The sequence below is a fragment of the Coenobita brevimanus genome, chromosome 67, assembly GCF_032717465.1.
Source record: "Coenobita brevimanus isolate Jiangsu-jjx chromosome 67, ASM3271746v2, whole genome shotgun sequence".
NCBI lineage: Eukaryota > Metazoa > Arthropoda > Malacostraca > Decapoda > Coenobitidae > Coenobita > Coenobita brevimanus.
Genome location: NC_137020.1, coordinates 23,722,719 through 23,739,946, shown reverse-complemented (window position 1 = coordinate 23,739,946; position 17,228 = coordinate 23,722,719). Strand labels below are relative to the sequence as shown.

At 41.5% G+C, this 17,228-nt stretch overlaps 1 protein-coding gene across 1 annotated transcript in view; it reads left to right on the top strand.

Annotated features, from left to right (window-relative positions):
• The window catches only part of LOC145405588 (uncharacterized), a 161,772-nt gene that overhangs the window by 45,778 nt on the left and 98,766 nt on the right, over positions 1-17,228 (top strand). The window contains exons 6-7 of the mRNA XM_080276913.1: positions 9,349-9,531; positions 15,678-16,092. Of these exons, the coding sequence (XP_080133039.1) occupies positions 9,349-9,531; positions 15,678-16,092 (598 nt within the window). The remainder of the gene's footprint in view (positions 1-9,348; positions 9,532-15,677; positions 16,093-17,228) is intronic.

Sequence of the window (17,228 nt, the reverse complement as noted above, 5' to 3'; positions counted from 1 at the left end):
GCTCCCTTGTACCCCAAGCTGCGCAGCAGAATGCCCAAGAATTTCTTCCGCGCATCAACATGACGACACGTGACGCGCTGTGTGAGGGGTGGTCGCGCACTAATAGAAAATGGCATTTTTGAGCCACTCCTTGCCTCTGCTTCGCGTTCTGTGCGGTAAACTCGTGCATTCAAGGTTTTTGGTTATGATTTTTGGTCACTTGCGCACAATGCGAATCACGCACTGTGATGACGCGCACTGTGCGAGCCTACTGTATTATGTATATATATTCAGTATATATATATATATATATATATATATATATATATATATATATATATATATACATATATATATACAGTATATTTGTGGTAGGTGGGGACACTTACCATCCACTCACTCAATGTTGTGCTGCTCTCAGGTGTCTGCCCTGTCCTCTCCTCCATCCTTCTTTCCTTCCATCATCTTCTGTCTTTCCTTCATTCTTTCCTCATCTTTCTGCCTATGGGTGACTTTGCACTCCCTCTTCTGTCTTTCATTCCTTCATTCTTTCCTCTTCCTTCTGCCTGTGATGACTCTACACTGAGTGACAAGCCAGATGGTTTCCTGTACACCAGGAAACCATTTACCATGCAGGGTGGTAACCATATAACCAAATTTTGGCACCTGGTGGTTTAGTGTGTAATTATTGTGCTCCAATCGGATTGAGCCGGTGAAGGTTTATATCCAAGGGGTGGTTGGGGTTTATTGCTCACGTAATGCCACTCGGGGATGAGTGAGGCTGGTCACCCTCATCTTAAATGTCAGGACCAGCTGCCTGGCCCCGGGCTCCTACGCTTCTCATGGGGCAACGTAGGATTGGATGATGGATGAATGGATGGATATACAGTATATTCCGTTAAGACCTGGATGCCCAAGTCCTGGACTCCCCAAGTCACAGACATTTTGGGCTCGGGTCCTTGGACACCAAATATGGCTAAAAAACAACAACTGATGTGTGGGTGGGGATGTTGTCATGATGCAGGACCCAGTCCTTGTTCTTCCAATGTTCTGGATGTTTGTGGTGGATGTTCTTCCTCAGACACTGCAAATCTTCACAGCAGAACTATTTGCTGACACACTGACCGGGTGAGATGAATTCCTTGTGAACACTCTCTTGAAAATCGAAGAAAACGATCAACATTTATTTGACATTGCTGCGTCATTGCAAAACTGCCAAACCACTTACACACCACGTTACAATGGTAAACGTAGCTCAACAACACGTCTGCTTACAGACACGGCCGGAGTCACACTGACTCACAAGGAGTGCTGCAGACTCCTCCTAGTGGCAAAAGGCAAAACTACAAACAGTTGGCGGAACTGTTGGGTATACCTGTATATATATATATATATATATATATATATATATATATATAATATTATCTCTCTCTCTCTCTCTCTCTCTCTCTCTCTCTCTCTCTCTATAATATTATCTCTCTCTCTCTCTCTCTCTCTCTCTCTCTCTCTCTATATATATATATATATATAATATTATCTCTCTCTCTCTCTCTCTCTCTCTCTATATATATATATATATGTGTGTATATATATATTTGTCATTCATCATCCAATCCTTCGTTGCCCCATGAGGATTGTAGGAGCGAGGGACTAGGCAAATTGGTCCTGACATTTAAGATGAAAGTGACCAGCCTCACTCATCCCTGAGTGGCATTACGTGAGCAATAAACCCCAACCACCCCTTGGATATAATCCTTCACCGGCTCAATCCGACTGGAGCTCCATACTTACCCAATAAACAACCAGGTGCCATAATTTGGTTATATGGTTACCACCCAGTGTAGTAAATGGTTTCCTGGTGTATTTGGCTTGTCATTCAATGCTGAGTCACCCACAGGCAGAAGGAAGAGCAAAGAATGAAGGAAAGAAAGACAGAAGAGGATGGAAGGAAAGAAGGATGGAGGAGAGGAAAGGGCAGACACCCAAGAGCAGCACTACATCGAGTGAGTGGATGGTGAGGGCCCCCCACCTACGACTATATATATATATATATATATATATATATATATATATATATATATATATATATATACAGTACAATCCCAGTTAACCGGGTGGCTTGGGGAATTTACCTTCCCGGTTACAGATTTTTCCCGTATTTCTGATTTTCAAGTCAAATCTATACAAAGGCTATCACAGCAGTAAATACAGTTCAGGTACTCACCAGTCACATTAGGGGTTACACTAAGAGATTCCGCCTGAAAAACTGCCTTGTAAACACACACCATGGTCATAACGCACGTGTGCAATGTCTAGCAACTAGCAGTACTGCAAATTACACCAGTCCATTGTTTACCGAATTACTGTATTCATTATATGTACTGTACTCATAAAAATTGAAAAATAAAATATAGAAATAAAAGCTTGAACATTTATTAGTGAACTGATGATGTGTTAAGACTGCACTGTAGAATTATCACAACACCTGTGCCCCCACGTGAGTTTGTTTACGTTTCCGACTGTTCTTCTTCTTCCCTACCTGACCTCCATCACTCCACCCCTCACCCGCCACTCAGCTGTTTTGCAGAAAATAAAATAAATGATGTACGTATGAAATGCAGGCATATTATTTATTTATTTTTCTTCCAACAAAGTAAACTTTCATTCCTATTAACATTTATATTCAGCCATTAGTGTTTTATAATGTTCGCCTTTTCAAGTCTGTTGCATATGTCCAGCTTCTGCTTCAAGGTAAGCACGATACGCTTACGTTTAGTTTGCACTTTAGGCATTTTGGAGTGTACAAATTACCGTCTATCAGAGGAACACAATAGCAAGAGACCTTGTTTACTGTCTGGTGGCAAAACGCAGACTGGTGATTTTCGGAAGGTGTGGAGGATGACTGAATTCAAGTAGGGGAAAGAGGGGGAGAGGAGGGGTGGTTAAGAGGATTTGCTAGGAATTTACATCAGCCGGAAATGCCTTCACCTCGCTTTGTCTGACTTCCCCCAGCCTCGTGTGACACAATCAAACGGCGGTTTGGCGGTCCATTCAAATTGGCGCACAGTTATAACTTACTGACATTTTTACCAGCCCTTGAATTTTCCCGTTGTTCTGAGTATTCCGTTTGTCTGGATACCGGATTGCTGGGATTGTACTGTATATATATATTATATCATCATCATCAGCCGTTTGAGTATCCACTGCAGGATATAATATATATATATATATATATATATATATATATACTGCTCTCATCTTAAATGTCAGGACCAACATGAGGAGCGTATGTATGTATGTATGTGTGTGTGTGTGTGTGTGTATGTGTGTATTTATATGTATGTATACTGCATATGGCATGACGTACAGTAACTTAGTTTTCAGCTGTAAAGTGAAAATCAGCTAGTGATATTTGTGAAAATTATTGTTGTTGCTAACAGCAAATGTGAGTGTGGTTTGGCCTGGTAAGTCTATTACCCTGACTTTACCCAGTGTTTTTTTCATAATGTTTTATTATTTATATGAATCTACAGTGGTGTTTATGGCGGTATTCTTTATGTCTGGTTATAAACTTTATGCCAAACTTGGGTTAAACAAAAGTATCCCCCAGGGAGACATCCTTGAGACCTTTGGCATTGTATCCCTCATGTACCCATACTGTATTGTATTTGCTCAGTGCAGAACTGTTTAACATTCTGATTTGGGGTAATGCCTGTATTTGGATGGAATACTGTATGAGTAACTCTGAAGAGTGAAGAAATAGTTACTGGGCACTGACTGCACACTCTTTGTAGGTAGTGCTGTGGTAATAATTGAAGAGGAATGGTAGTTCCAGAGATTAATAGAAAGCTGCATTATTGTGTGTTCAAGTGCAATACTGTATTTAAAAGTGATTGTAGAAAAGAGCAAAAATATTGTATATGAAGTAGGCACAGAGACTAATTCTGGTCGAGGCTGAGTAATACAGAAGTAGAAAAGTGTGCTGATATTCAAGTACTGTAGTAATAGTAGTTGTTCCCTAGGCAATCTGGCCGAACAGCCCCGAGTCCCTAAGGAAGGCCACAGCCAAAACCGGGCTTTCCCACAGAGCCCTCAAGGAAAATATGTTGTGTTGATGGTGCAGGTGATTGTGTGCAATGCAGTCTTCCATAATGTGCTTAATAGTACGGGGTGCTGTGTTACATCCTGGACAGGTGTCAGCGACGGAGTTATCTAGCCTCTTCTGATAACTCAAGAGGGCTGGATGATGCCCACATCTCAGCCCAGCCAGGTGGACTGTCCTCACGAGGGAGATAGGATTCAGAAGGGTGGATATCAGGAGGCCGTGCATGCAGCTATGTCTTGTCTTAAAGTGGCTGAATGGAGTGGAGAGTGACTTGAATTTGGATATGCTTCTGGAAGCTGGTTTGAGGCGGTTGAGGAGGGAGAGATCACAATATTTGTATATGATATCATAACCTGGGTGTTGTTTTGATGTTCCCTGGTGTGTGTGGATGAGCTGCCATGTAGTGTAGTGGATGGTGTGGGTTTGTGGAGGCTGCGGTGAGAATTTGAGTGCCTTTCATGTCTAGGTGTTCCTCGACTTTGAGGACTTTGGTTTCTTGTGTAGGTGGTCTGTGGATATAGTAGCTGTGCAGCCTGTGATTATTTTATGGGCCATGTTTTGTATGGTCTGTAGAGTTTTGTAGTGTGTTTTAGTGAGGTTGGAAGCCCAAGCAGGGCTTGCATAATTCATCACTGAACATATTTATATTGTTTGTATACTGTGGTGGTGGTGTCTTTGTTGTGTCCAAATGTTGTATGGGCAAGTGACCTTAAGGCGATGAGTCTTGATGTTAATATATCTTTAATGTTTGTGATGTGTTGTTTAAATGACACTGATGTATTGTATGTTACACCAAGGTGTGTGTATTTACCTATTTGTAGTGTACAGGAATTGAGCAATGCTCCTGTTGTCCTGTCTCTATGTCCACATTTATCTAGTCTACTTTTACACACATGAATATTTTTCTCCTGCACCACCTTTTCGTCTAAGTCATTACAAATATTTATGTATTTACCTAATATACCTAATTGTGATATACACGAAATGTGCTATGCTCGTGGGTTCCTGTCGTTGTTTCTCAGTATGTCAAATTTAGCTTTAAACTCGTTTATGTTTTTAGACTGAACGATCTCTATCCAGGCTAGTCCTTAAGTCTATACTTCTGTAAGGAAAGCTATACTTCTTAATATCCTTCAAGCAGCTTGACTTTTTCAATTTCATTCCATGTCCTCTTGTTACTCTCTTATCCCATACAAACAGATCTTCTCAGTCAATTTTGTCTACTCCTATCATGGTCCTAAACACTGCAATCATGTCTCCCCTCTTTCTCCTTTCCTCTAATGAAGGCAAATCCAGCTTTTCCAGCCTCTCTCTGTATGACAGATCTGCCAGACTGGGGACCATCTTGGTTGCTGTTCTTTGTATTCTCTCAATCTTGTTTATATCTTTCTTTTTGTGTGGGGACCACACTACCACTGCATATTCTAACCTGGGGCGGATCATGGCCACTATCAATTTTTTCATCATCTCCTCATCCATATAATGAAATGCTACTCTCATGTTAGTCAAGAGTTTATACGTCTCTCTAACTATCTTGTTAATGTGTTTTTCAAGTGACAAACTATCTTGGACCAGCACTCCCAAATCTTTCTCTTCTCTCATTTTTGTGATTAATTCATTACCCAACAAATAATTCAGTGATGGCCTTCTGGTACTTTTACCCATTTCCAATATTTTACATTTCTTTATGTTAAATTTCATTTCCCACATCCGGCTCCAAGCATGTATCCTATCCAGATCCTCCTGCAGCATTTTACAATCCTCTTCAACCTCTACCTTGCTCAAGATCTTTATATCATCAGCAAACAGACTTGCATAACTGTTCACTCCATCTACCATATCATTTACGTAAATCAGGAACATTACTGGTGCCAACACCGAGCCTTGAGGGACTCCACTTGTTACTTCCCTCCATTCAGACATCTTATCCTTTATTACTGTCCTCATTTGTCTGTCTCTCAAAAAGTCTCTCTCATCCATTCCAGGAGTTTCCCCTTCAGTCCTCCTATATATTCTAGTTTCCACATTAGTCTCTTATGAGGTACCTTGTCGGAGGCCTTCTCTAAGTCTAAGCACATACAATCCACCCAACCATCTCTCTCCTGTACCACATAAATCGCTCAAGTAAAAGCTCAACAAGTTGGAAACACATGACCTTCCACATCTGAATCCAAACTGGCATTCATCCAAAATATTCATCTCTTCTAGATATTTTATCCATGTGTCTTTCAGGATTCTCTCACACAATTTTGCGACCATGCTGGTTAGAGACACTGGTCTATAATTCAGGGGTTCTTCCCCATTTCCTCCCTTATAAATTGGTACCACATTTGCCCTCCCATTCTTGTGGCACTTTCCCCTCTTCCAGAGAACACATGATTAGACTGTGAATTTTATCTGCCAGTTGTTCTCTGCATTCCTTCAGTACCCAATTAGAAATTCCATCAGGTCCTGGGGCTTTCCTTACATCATGAGTTTCCAGTAATTTATACACTTCCTGTACCTCCACTTTTATATCTTTTATCACCGGTACAATTCTAATCACTCCCTCCCCTTCCACAAACTCTTTTTCATTACTGAAAACCGATTGGAAACATTTGTTCATTATTTCAACTTGCATTGCTGCATCTTTATAGACCTCTCCTTTTACTTTCAGTTTGGTGATTCCTTCCTTTTGTTTCAATTTGCCATTAACAAATCTATAAAACAGTTTAGGTTCATTCTTGCATTTGTCTATTATACCTTTTTCAAAATTCCTTTCTTCTTCTTCCACGTATTCTTGTGTATTCATTTCTAGTTCTTTTATATTCTTCCATTGTTCTGTTGTTACCTCTCTTTCTCCAGTTGTTCCACGCCTTATCTCTCTCTTTTTTTGCTATCATACACCTTCTGTTAAACCACTCCTTTTTCCTGTTTTCCTTCCCCCTTACTCTTGGTACAAATTTTTCCACTCCCAAATTATAGAGGTCTAGAAAGATATCCCACTTCCTCTGTATCTCTCTTGTTTCTCTGAATTTTCTCCAATCCGCATTTTCAAAAAAATTTTCTCAATCCTGTAAAATTTGCTTTCCCAAAGTTGTATCTTCCCTGCCTGTGAAGCTCGTCTCTTTGCTCGACGTTCCCTATTATCACCTGGAACTCGATGACCACATGATCACTTTTTCCTATAGGACAGAAATATTTCAATGATTCTATTACGTTGGGTTCTTTGTTAAACAGTAAATCTAACCTTGCTGGTGTGTCCTCACCTCTGAACTGTGTCTCTTCTTTGACTCATTGCATCATCACATTATTCATTATTATATTTAATAATATAGTGCCCCACGAATCTTCGCAGCCTCCTGATTCCCATTCCTCCCAGTTCACCTCTTTACAGTTAAAGTCACCCACCAAAATTATATTGTTGCTTTTCTCAATTATTTTTTGTAATTAACTAGCCATATCTGACAACATCTCCTGGTATTTGTCATCATTCCATGCTGTCGTCTTAGGGGGACCATACACTACCGCCGTATCTCTCTTGCCATTCTCTCCAGTTTCTAATTTCATATACAGTATATCACTTCAGCCCTGCCTTCTCCCATATCCACGGTATCTACATTTATGTTGTTCTTCACTGCTATCATCACTCCTCCTCCCATTTTTTCTTTTCTGTCTCTTCTCTACAGTTTGTATTTACCATCTCCCAAATGAACATCAATATCTTCTCTTAATTTGGTCTCTACAAAGCACATGACATCAGGTTCATGTTCTCTCAAGAAATCGTTAATTTCAAGCCTTGCTGATATTAAACCATCAACATTAGTATATACCACCTACAAATGATTGTGTGTGTGTGTGTGTGTGTGTGTGTGTGTGTTTTGTTTATGGTGAGGTGTGGAATGTGACTGTTCTGCTGTCCAGTTTGTCAGAAGGGTCACTGTAGATTTGGCTGGGGCTATTTTGAACCTGTTTGTGGTGAACCATTCACGTAGTTTGTTGCGGTAAGGTTGGCTTTTTTTTTTTTAGATGAAGGAACCAAAGGCCATGAGCCCATAATAACTGTTCCTTCCAAGAGAGAGCCAAATTCAAGATCCAATTATTTCGGGATGCCTGGACACACTGCGTTTGAAAGACTGGAGATCATAGCTAGCAGGAAATACAGACAGAGGGAGACAGTTCCAGAGTTGACCTGTTGCATAAATGAAGGACTGGGAGTAACAGTTAACTCTTGCATTTGAGAGTTGGACAGAAAAGGGATGAGGGTTTGCTGCTTGACGGGTGCATAGCACCTGTCATAGAGGTGGAGGAATGCAAGTAGACAGTTCAGAGGAGCAGTGACCATTGAAGTAGTGACAGAAGGGTGATAATTATGCAACAGTGTGGCGAAGAGACAGAGGTTGAAGGGAGTCAGTAAGAGGAGGAGAGTTAATGAGATGAAAAGCCATTGACTCTACCCTATTGAGAAGAGCTGTATGTGGGGATCCTCCCTACACGTGAGAGTTGTACTCTACACGGGTGGATAAAACCCGTGTATAGAGTCAACTCTTGTGCATGGGTAAAGAAGGAAATAAGTCAGCTTTTTGGTGTGTACATGTAAGTGTTATGTCGTCCACATAGGAAGCTATGTGTATTTGTGGTGTGTGGGTATGTCGTGCATGTACAGGTTAAAGAGAGTAGGGGACAAAACAGATCCTTGGGGGACGCCGTTTGTGAAGTTTCTGATGTTCGATGACTGACTGGCAAATGTTACATGTTCACATCTGCCTGCTAAATAGTTTGCCAACCATCTTTTTGTGTTATTGCGCATGTTTGTGTTGAATATTTTGTTTGTGAGGTTGTGGCAGGGGATGACATCAAAAGCTTTCCTAATGTCTAATGTGATTAGGATGTTCTGTGTGGTGGCCTAGCTGAACTGATGCCATAGAAAACTCTCTGTGTGGGGTCTATAAGAAGAGTGTTTGTGGAGTGTAGTAACCTGAAACCACGTTGTGATGGGGCTAGGGGTATGTGAGGTGTAACTAGTTGTAATACCAGTCATTCAATGACCTTGGAGGAGGTGCAGAGAAGTGTGATGGGGCGGCGTGAGGAAGGTAACGTGGGTCTTTGTACTTAGGCAGTGTTTTAAAGATGGTAATGTGGAGGATGATTTGCAGGAAAGGGTAAAGCAAGGAAAGAAGATGGTACGGGTGTAAAGAAAAGTGGCTAGAAAAAACTATATAACCTCAGTTTTCAGTGTTTATCTGTATTCCTCAGTTAAATTTTCTGTGTGCATTCTGTCTCAGATCATCACCTACTATGCAGAGGGCAGTAGCAAGAGAGAGCACCGAAAGATTGCAGAGTTAAAGAGGCCAGAGATCAAGAAAGGTGATGATGATATCTGGTCAGCAGTGGAGATGCCGATACCTGCTCTTCCTCCCTCACACCTTGAATATTGCCGCATCATTGACATTGACTATGTATTCAAGGTTTGTATCTTGAATGGGGATAAATTTTCTTAATGGTAAATACTGATACAATACTGTGTATCTGTAATCTCTCCATGCTAATTTGGCCTAAAATTACCATCTCCCTTTTGAATGCTGAGCTGCATTAAGAAATTTTCACTAGAATATGGTGATAGTCATGAATAAGTGCTGTGGAAAAGGATGTAGAGGTATAGTATTGACATATTTGCCTCTAAGCTGAAGGAAATAGGCTGCAAAAGGACTAAAATCTCCTTAGTTAAGATGTATGATCTATACCAATCACTGAGCGGTGTCTTGCTCCCTCCCAAGAACTCCCATTCAGGAACCATGACAGAAAAATCTCCAGGCTGCTTTGTTCATATGTATTTCTTTAGCTCTATCAGTCTCTTTCTGTCACTCCCAACATTCCTTTTCATTCTTTGTGTCTTTTATAAAGGCTCCAATATGCTTTCATGTATCGGTCTTCATCACCTTAATGGTGGCTGTCCATGCTACTCATTCTTTAGTAGACTGTATTTAGTCCCCTTACTGCAGTGGTTTCCAACCTTTTCTAATTCTCACCCCCCCCCTCACCGAATGACACATTCCCTGCGGCCCCCTTCTTCAAATACTGTATTTTACTGGCATAGTTGGCACATGTCAATAAATATCATAGATTCTTAATCTTTGAAACTGTTTATATATTCAGATAACTAGATTTCTTATTCATTTCTGAAATATTTTCTCCATATTTAGAAATTACTGAATTCCATCATAATTCATAGTTTTCAAATATAATTACCCTCTTTATCAAACCTTCACACACCCCCAGGCAGCCCTTCGTGGCCCCCTAGAGGGGCGCACCCCACAGGCTGGAAACCACTGCCTTACTCTAAGTTCATACTCTATGCTTTTTTAATTAATTTATTTATTTTAAATATAAATCTACCTCTTGCAACTTTACCCTCAACATTCTCATCTCTCACTTTGCACCAAGTTGTCATCCCTCATCCTCTGCACATGCCTAGTCCTTCTCATTGTGCCCCGTCTCATCACAGCACTTGTTTTTAACTCTTATTTGCTCTTCTAATCCTCCAGTCCTGTTACTCAAGGATAATCTACCCATCCATCTAATTATTACCATCATTGTACATGTGTGCCTGTGAATATCCTATAGGTTGCTCTCAGGTGTCTGCCCTTTCCTCTCCTCCCTCTTTTCCTTCCTTCCTCTTCTGTCTTTCTTTACATCATGCTTTCCTCGTCCTTCTGCCTGCAGGTGACTTTACACTCCCCCTTTTGTCTTTCCTTCCTTCATTCTTTCCTGTTCCTTCTGCCTATGGGTGACTTTACATTGAGTGACAAGCCAAATGGTTTTGCTGTTCACCAGGAAACCATTTACTACGCTGGGTGGCAACCATATAACCAAATTATGTTGCCTGGTGGTTTAGTGGGTAATTGCAGCACTCCAATCGGATTTAGCTGATGAAGGTTTATATCCAAGGGATGGTTGGGGTTATTGCTTACATAATGCCTCTCAGGGATGAGTGAGGCTGGTCACTCTCATCTTAGACGTCAGGACCAACTTGACTAGCCCAGGGCTCTTCCGCTCCTCATGGGGCAACGTAGGATTGGATGATGGATGGATACAGTTAGGAATATTCTTTTGGAACTCAGTGCCAATACTAGAAATCAGAAACTTCAGATTTCCTTCTCTAAGACACCAAACCCTTTACCACCATTTTCAGTCAGTCTTTTACTTTTATCAATATTGTTGTTGTTGTTGTTGATCAACCCTAGTCTGCTGAGCAGACTTATCAACTACAGGCAGGCAACAGCCCCAGCAAGGCTGTCTTGTTCAGTGAATCAATGGTCACTTGTAGTTGACAGTGCCCCGCAACAGCGAGGTGTGGGGAAAAGTGTGGAGGTTTGGTTCCTGGATGAATGCCACATTTGAATTGCTGCATCCAGTTAGCAGGACACCACAGCAGGTTCCACATCACCCCACTATCTGGTTATATAGTTACCACCCAGCATTGTACATGGTTTCCTGAGTTACAGGAAACCATCTGGTTTGTCACTCAGTGTGGCCTCCTGAAGTGGAAAGAAGAGTAATAAAAAATGACAGGGTGATATGGGAAAAATAGGAAGAGGAGGACACACACACAGAATAAATGATCAATGGGAAGCAAGAAGTAGGCAGCACTACATCAAGGGAAAAGTAGGAAGAGAGGACAGCAAACACAGAGACAGAATGATAACTGTGAAGGAATAAGTAGGCAGCACTACTTCAGGTTAGTGGATGATGGTCACCACAACTTATCACTTCAGCTATAAATATATAGGTATGAACAAACTTTATTTCATCCTTGCCCTTGATTATTTACCATATTTTTCTAATCATTTATTTCTTTTTAATAATTTCATCAGTTATTTTTGTTGCATCCAGTTGCTGTTGCCTAACCTAACCTAGTTTAATGCATTGCTTAAAAACTAATACCTTGGTTAGATCTAGACAGAATTTCAGATGTGGTAGGTGGGGGCACTTACCATCCACTCAGTCAATGTAGTGTTGCTTGCAGCTTTTTTTTTTTTTTTTTTTTTTTAAATGCGAGAAAGAAAACCAAAGGCCATGAGCCCGCAATAACAGTTCCCTCAAAGAAAAAAACAAAATACAATAGAGAATAGAATAGAGTGCTGAATACACTTTCCTTTCTTCCTCCCTTCTTTCCTTCCTTCCTCTTCTGTCTTTCTTTCCTCTTCCTTCTGTCTACGGGTGACTCTACACTGGGTGACAAGCCAAAAGGTTTCTTGTACACCAGGAAATAATTTACTATGCTAGGTGTTAACCATATTACCAAACTGTGAAGCCTGGTGGTTTAGTGGGTAATTAAGGCACTCCAGCCAGACTGAGTCTGTGTGGGTTTATATCCAAGGGATGGTTGGGGTTTTTTGCTCATGTAATGCCACTCAGGGATCGGTGAGGCTGGTTACTCTCATCTTAAATGTCAGGACCAGCTTGCCTAGCCATGGGCTTCTATGCTTCTCATGGGGCAACACAGGATTAGATGATGTATGTATGTACGATCAATGTATGAAATAGTCTCTGTACTGAGTACATTACACATCTTGGACGAAATTAATTTCATACACCTTTTTCACCCATACCTGTTCATTAGTGTTTTGTAGCGCGATACCTTTGTTCTTTGTAACTTTAGGTACTGTAAAATGTCAGTTGGATCAACATGAGTCATCAGGATGTGGCACTGGGTTTGCAGTGGCCATATTCGTTTTGTTTTGTTTATAAAGGCTCCAACATGCATGCGTCGGCCTTGGTCACCTTATGGCAGCCCTCCATGCTGCCCAATCCCTGGCAGCCTTCCTGTTCATTCCCTTATCCCTGAGGTCATACTCAATGACCTCGTCCCAGTCTTTTTCGGTCAACCTCATACACCCCTACCCCTAATGTTAGCATATCTCACTTTCTGCACCAAGTTGCCATCCCCCATCCTCTCCACATACCCAGACCATCTCAGTCTACCTCTTCTCATCACACCACCAATACACTCCAGTTCCATCCTTCCTCTTAACTCTGCTATTGTAAACCTTGGCTCCCCCCCCCCCCAGGTCTTGCATTCAAGGACACACTGCACATCCAGCTAATCATTGTCATTTCTGTACCTTTGAGCCAGAGAATATAGTCATTACTCGTTTTACGATGGGGTTACATCAGGTAATACCTTATCGTATACCGATTTTATCGTAAATCGGGATATTGAAACCCATTATAAAAGGGGGGTTACGTCAACTCAACTTCCCAAAGTCACCTAACCAAGACTGAACAATAAATGACAACGCACCTTCATTCCTTCCTGTGTTGGTCCAGGTCGTCTCCAAGTCGTGCCCCCTGAGGTTGGGGGGACAGCTTATGCTTACAGGCACTAGTGGTCAGACTCTGAGTCAGACAGGAACAGGTTAGGGGGAGGGGAATCCGGCCCATACCTGCACCAACCATAGCACTGGGGCCTACACTGGCACTGACCTTACCACTGGACACACAAATCCACAGTACTGTAGTACAGTACGATGTTTGGCTGAGAGGTGACGATAACAGAGGGGCACACATGAACAAGTTGAAAATAAGGGCTTTGAAGGGGTGGCAGGACCTGAATCATAACAATGCCTGCACGCCGGGGCCGCCATCTTGCCTGAGACAAGCAACGGTCACCTTGCATGTGCCTGGTGCTTTCCGATGGCAAAATCGTTATTGCGGGACATTTATTGTAAATTGAATTTTGGGATGGAACTTTTCTATTATCATTGTAGCGAATTATCGTAAACCGAATCATTGTAAAACGAGTAATGACTGTATCTTCTTCCTTTACTGCTCAGGTCTCACTACCATACAGCATTACACTCCTAACACATGCTGCATATGAAGATCCTTTAGCATGGAGGGAGGGCCCTCTCATGTCAGAAGAGGCAACAGCTCCCTGAATTTCTTCCTACCACTCCACACACTAGCCACACAGCAAGCTCCAGCCCTACCTCCAGCACATAACATGTCTCCCCAGTAACAAAACTCTTTCACACACTAGAGAGATTCATATTAGAAGGTCCAAAAGTGGCATGCCAATGAGTTTGGCAAAGTTAGATTATTTACATTAAAACAGTTTGATATTCATATTATCCACTAATCACCCTATTATGGGTTCACATTAAGAATCATATGGGAACAGATAAAATGTAGCCAGTATAGTAACGGTGTGTGACCTCAGGGATAAGGGACTGAATAGGGAGGCTGCCAGAGATTGAGCAGCATGGAGTGCTGCTATTATGTGACCAAAGCCAATGCATGTAAACATGTTGGAGCCTTTATAAATGATACAAGTGATAACTAATTAATACTGCACAAAATTTTATATTCATGCTTGGTGCATGGGAATGCTGTACTGTATTGAGAGGAAGCTTAACACAAGAATATTTCGATATTTTACTGAGATGGTGAGGTACTACTACAAAATGATAACAGTGAGTCATGTGAGAGCAGAAAACAATAAAATCTAATGGGTGCTGGGATTAAAAGATGAGCCTAGACTTAGGAGGTGAGCGTGTGCTTAGGGGAGCTCATTCCATAAATACAATATCTCGTGTTTATGTGTCTCAGGTCCTGCTGTTGATTAGAATATAGGTGATGGAAACAATGACTGTGTTAAATTTTTCAGTGGATGAGTCTGTAAGATGATTACTCTTGTTTAATTTGTGCCACATATAATCAAGCCTTGCTATATGTTTGTTCATTGTGATAAATAGCTAGAACAATGAACTAAAAGTTATACCCAGTTTTGCTATAACAGTGGTGTAATGACCAGGAATTTGCTAGAACAATAATTCTACTGGCTGCACGTGACAATCCTGTGCATACACGATGTCTCCCGGGCAAGCTGACAGCACGGCTGTTTGAGCCAAGATAGACACCCAGTGTTTACATTCACTCTGATTGTCTCCCTTTCATTCCATTTTGTGCATGCAAGACCACTGAAACACCATTGCTACTGCCAAATAAGAGTGAATGGCATAACAAATAGTGCAATGTGAGATATTAAAGAATGTCATAACTTTCTTGTGTGAAATACTGAAACTTGTGACTTGGGAATTGTGTCTGGCAAGGATGCTTCCTGTATTGGAAAGCATGGTGCTGCTGAGGGTGCCAAGGGCAAGCCTAGAAGGGTAAGTTTTTTTTTTAGATTTTAAGTTAATGGTCTTAGGCCCCCTCCTTATCCCCACTGAAATGATGTTATATTGACCTAGCTGTACAAGAAATCGCCTCGTTGTATAGTGAGGCAGGGCTGTACAAGAAATGAAGATAATGGTAGTAGGCTTAAGGTCCCTACTGGGCAACTCCCTCAAAAGACTAGATTTGACCCCATCATTATGACAATTACCAAATTGTCCCAGATGATATTTTGATCAGGAAAGAACTGTCAGGCTTTAGTACTTAATAGCATGATTTGGATGTTTATAATGACAAATTAGCAGATGCATTGTAAATAGTTTGTGTTTAGTTACTGTATAATGTGTGTGTATTCAGTACAGTAGACTGTACAATACATTGTAGTTGTATATAATTAAATGTGCCTTTGGTTGATGTTATCGCACTGCTTCCTCAGTTTGAGATGGACCCATCAGGCTGCCACACAGATCTGGAATATGAAGCCCCCATAGTGATTGGTTCCATCCCTCTCAAGCAGTATTTTTCATCCTTCCTACCTGGGCCTCCTGGGATGCCTCAAACTCTTCCTCCACCTCCCATGCCCACTTATCCAGGACAGCCACCTGCTCCTGGATTTGTCCCCCCGGGCCAGCCCCCAATAGCAGGCTATCCTTCTGCTCCTGGCCAGCCCCTGGCTCCTGGGTTTGGGCCCATGCCTAACCAGCCTCCATACAATCCTGATTACCCTGGTGGTGCAGACCCCAAAGCCCAATACAACCCAGCCATTCCCCCACCAGCCTATCCAGGTCCTCCTAATCCCACTGCTCCCTCAGCCCCAGTCTTCCCTGGGGCAGCACAATACCCAGACATGCGTGAGTACTTCAAGGATATTTTGTGCTGTATACAATTCACAGTCCCTTATGTCATGGTTATTGAAGCAGGATAAAAACAGGAAGAAAATTATTTAAAGCAGTGTTTGTTAATCTACCTTCCATATATTTGTATAGATGTACTATAGAAATATTATACTGAATATATTGTAATTGTCATCATCCTCACCTTTATTCCCCACCTAAGGGTGGATATTCATTATTCATTAGCTACTGTACATGGGGGTGCCTTTCATCTACTCAGGTGATGCAATGCTTACTTTAGGTAACATTGCACAGAGTGACAAGTTAAATGGTTTTCTATATTTAGGTAACACAGCACATCCCTGAGGTTAGTGGGGAAAGGATACAAATACTACCACTGAATTCCTTTCATGCAGAGTGGCATGATGACATTGTGCAATGTGTATGTGAAGTGTATCTAAAGAAAAAAATGCATAAAGTTCATGGTCAGTAGGTGTGAGTGAGGTAATGTCACTGAACAAGATGCAGTATATGGCCCTTTGCTGTGTATAGAAAGGGAGTTGGGAAGAGTTCCATCCTCTGTATAACTTACAACAGATGTTTCCACAAAAGATGCATTTGTATTAAAGGTAGACTGCAGGATGTGAAAGTTTTTCAGTTTGCCTGGGGTATTTAACAGAAGATGGTAGAATGGAAAGTATCAACTTGGGAGACAGCACACGTGGAAAAGAATTGTTACACGGGGAACATAATGAGTGTGAGAGGAGGTGAAGCAGCTAGTTACATTACCAGAATGAGAAGTGAATGGAAGAAGTTTAGGGAGCCTCTAATGACTGTGAAGAGGCTCATCTTTTGTGCCAAGGGGACCCTTTAAAAAACCTTTGTGAGAAGTGTGATGATGTATGGTGGTCAAACTTGTCCTGTGGAAGAAGAGAATTCATGCAATTTGAAATGCATAGAAGTAATTGCGTTGAAATAAATATGTAGGTTCTCACTGAAAGACAGTAGTGAATAATATGCTGTAAGTGAGATTTGGCATAAATATTAGGGAAGTGACGCAGACTAGTAAGATGAGATGGTTTTAACAAGTTGAGAGGAGAGGGGAGGGGGACTGGCTGGGGAGAATCACAGGCATGGATGTCAGGGAGGAGTTA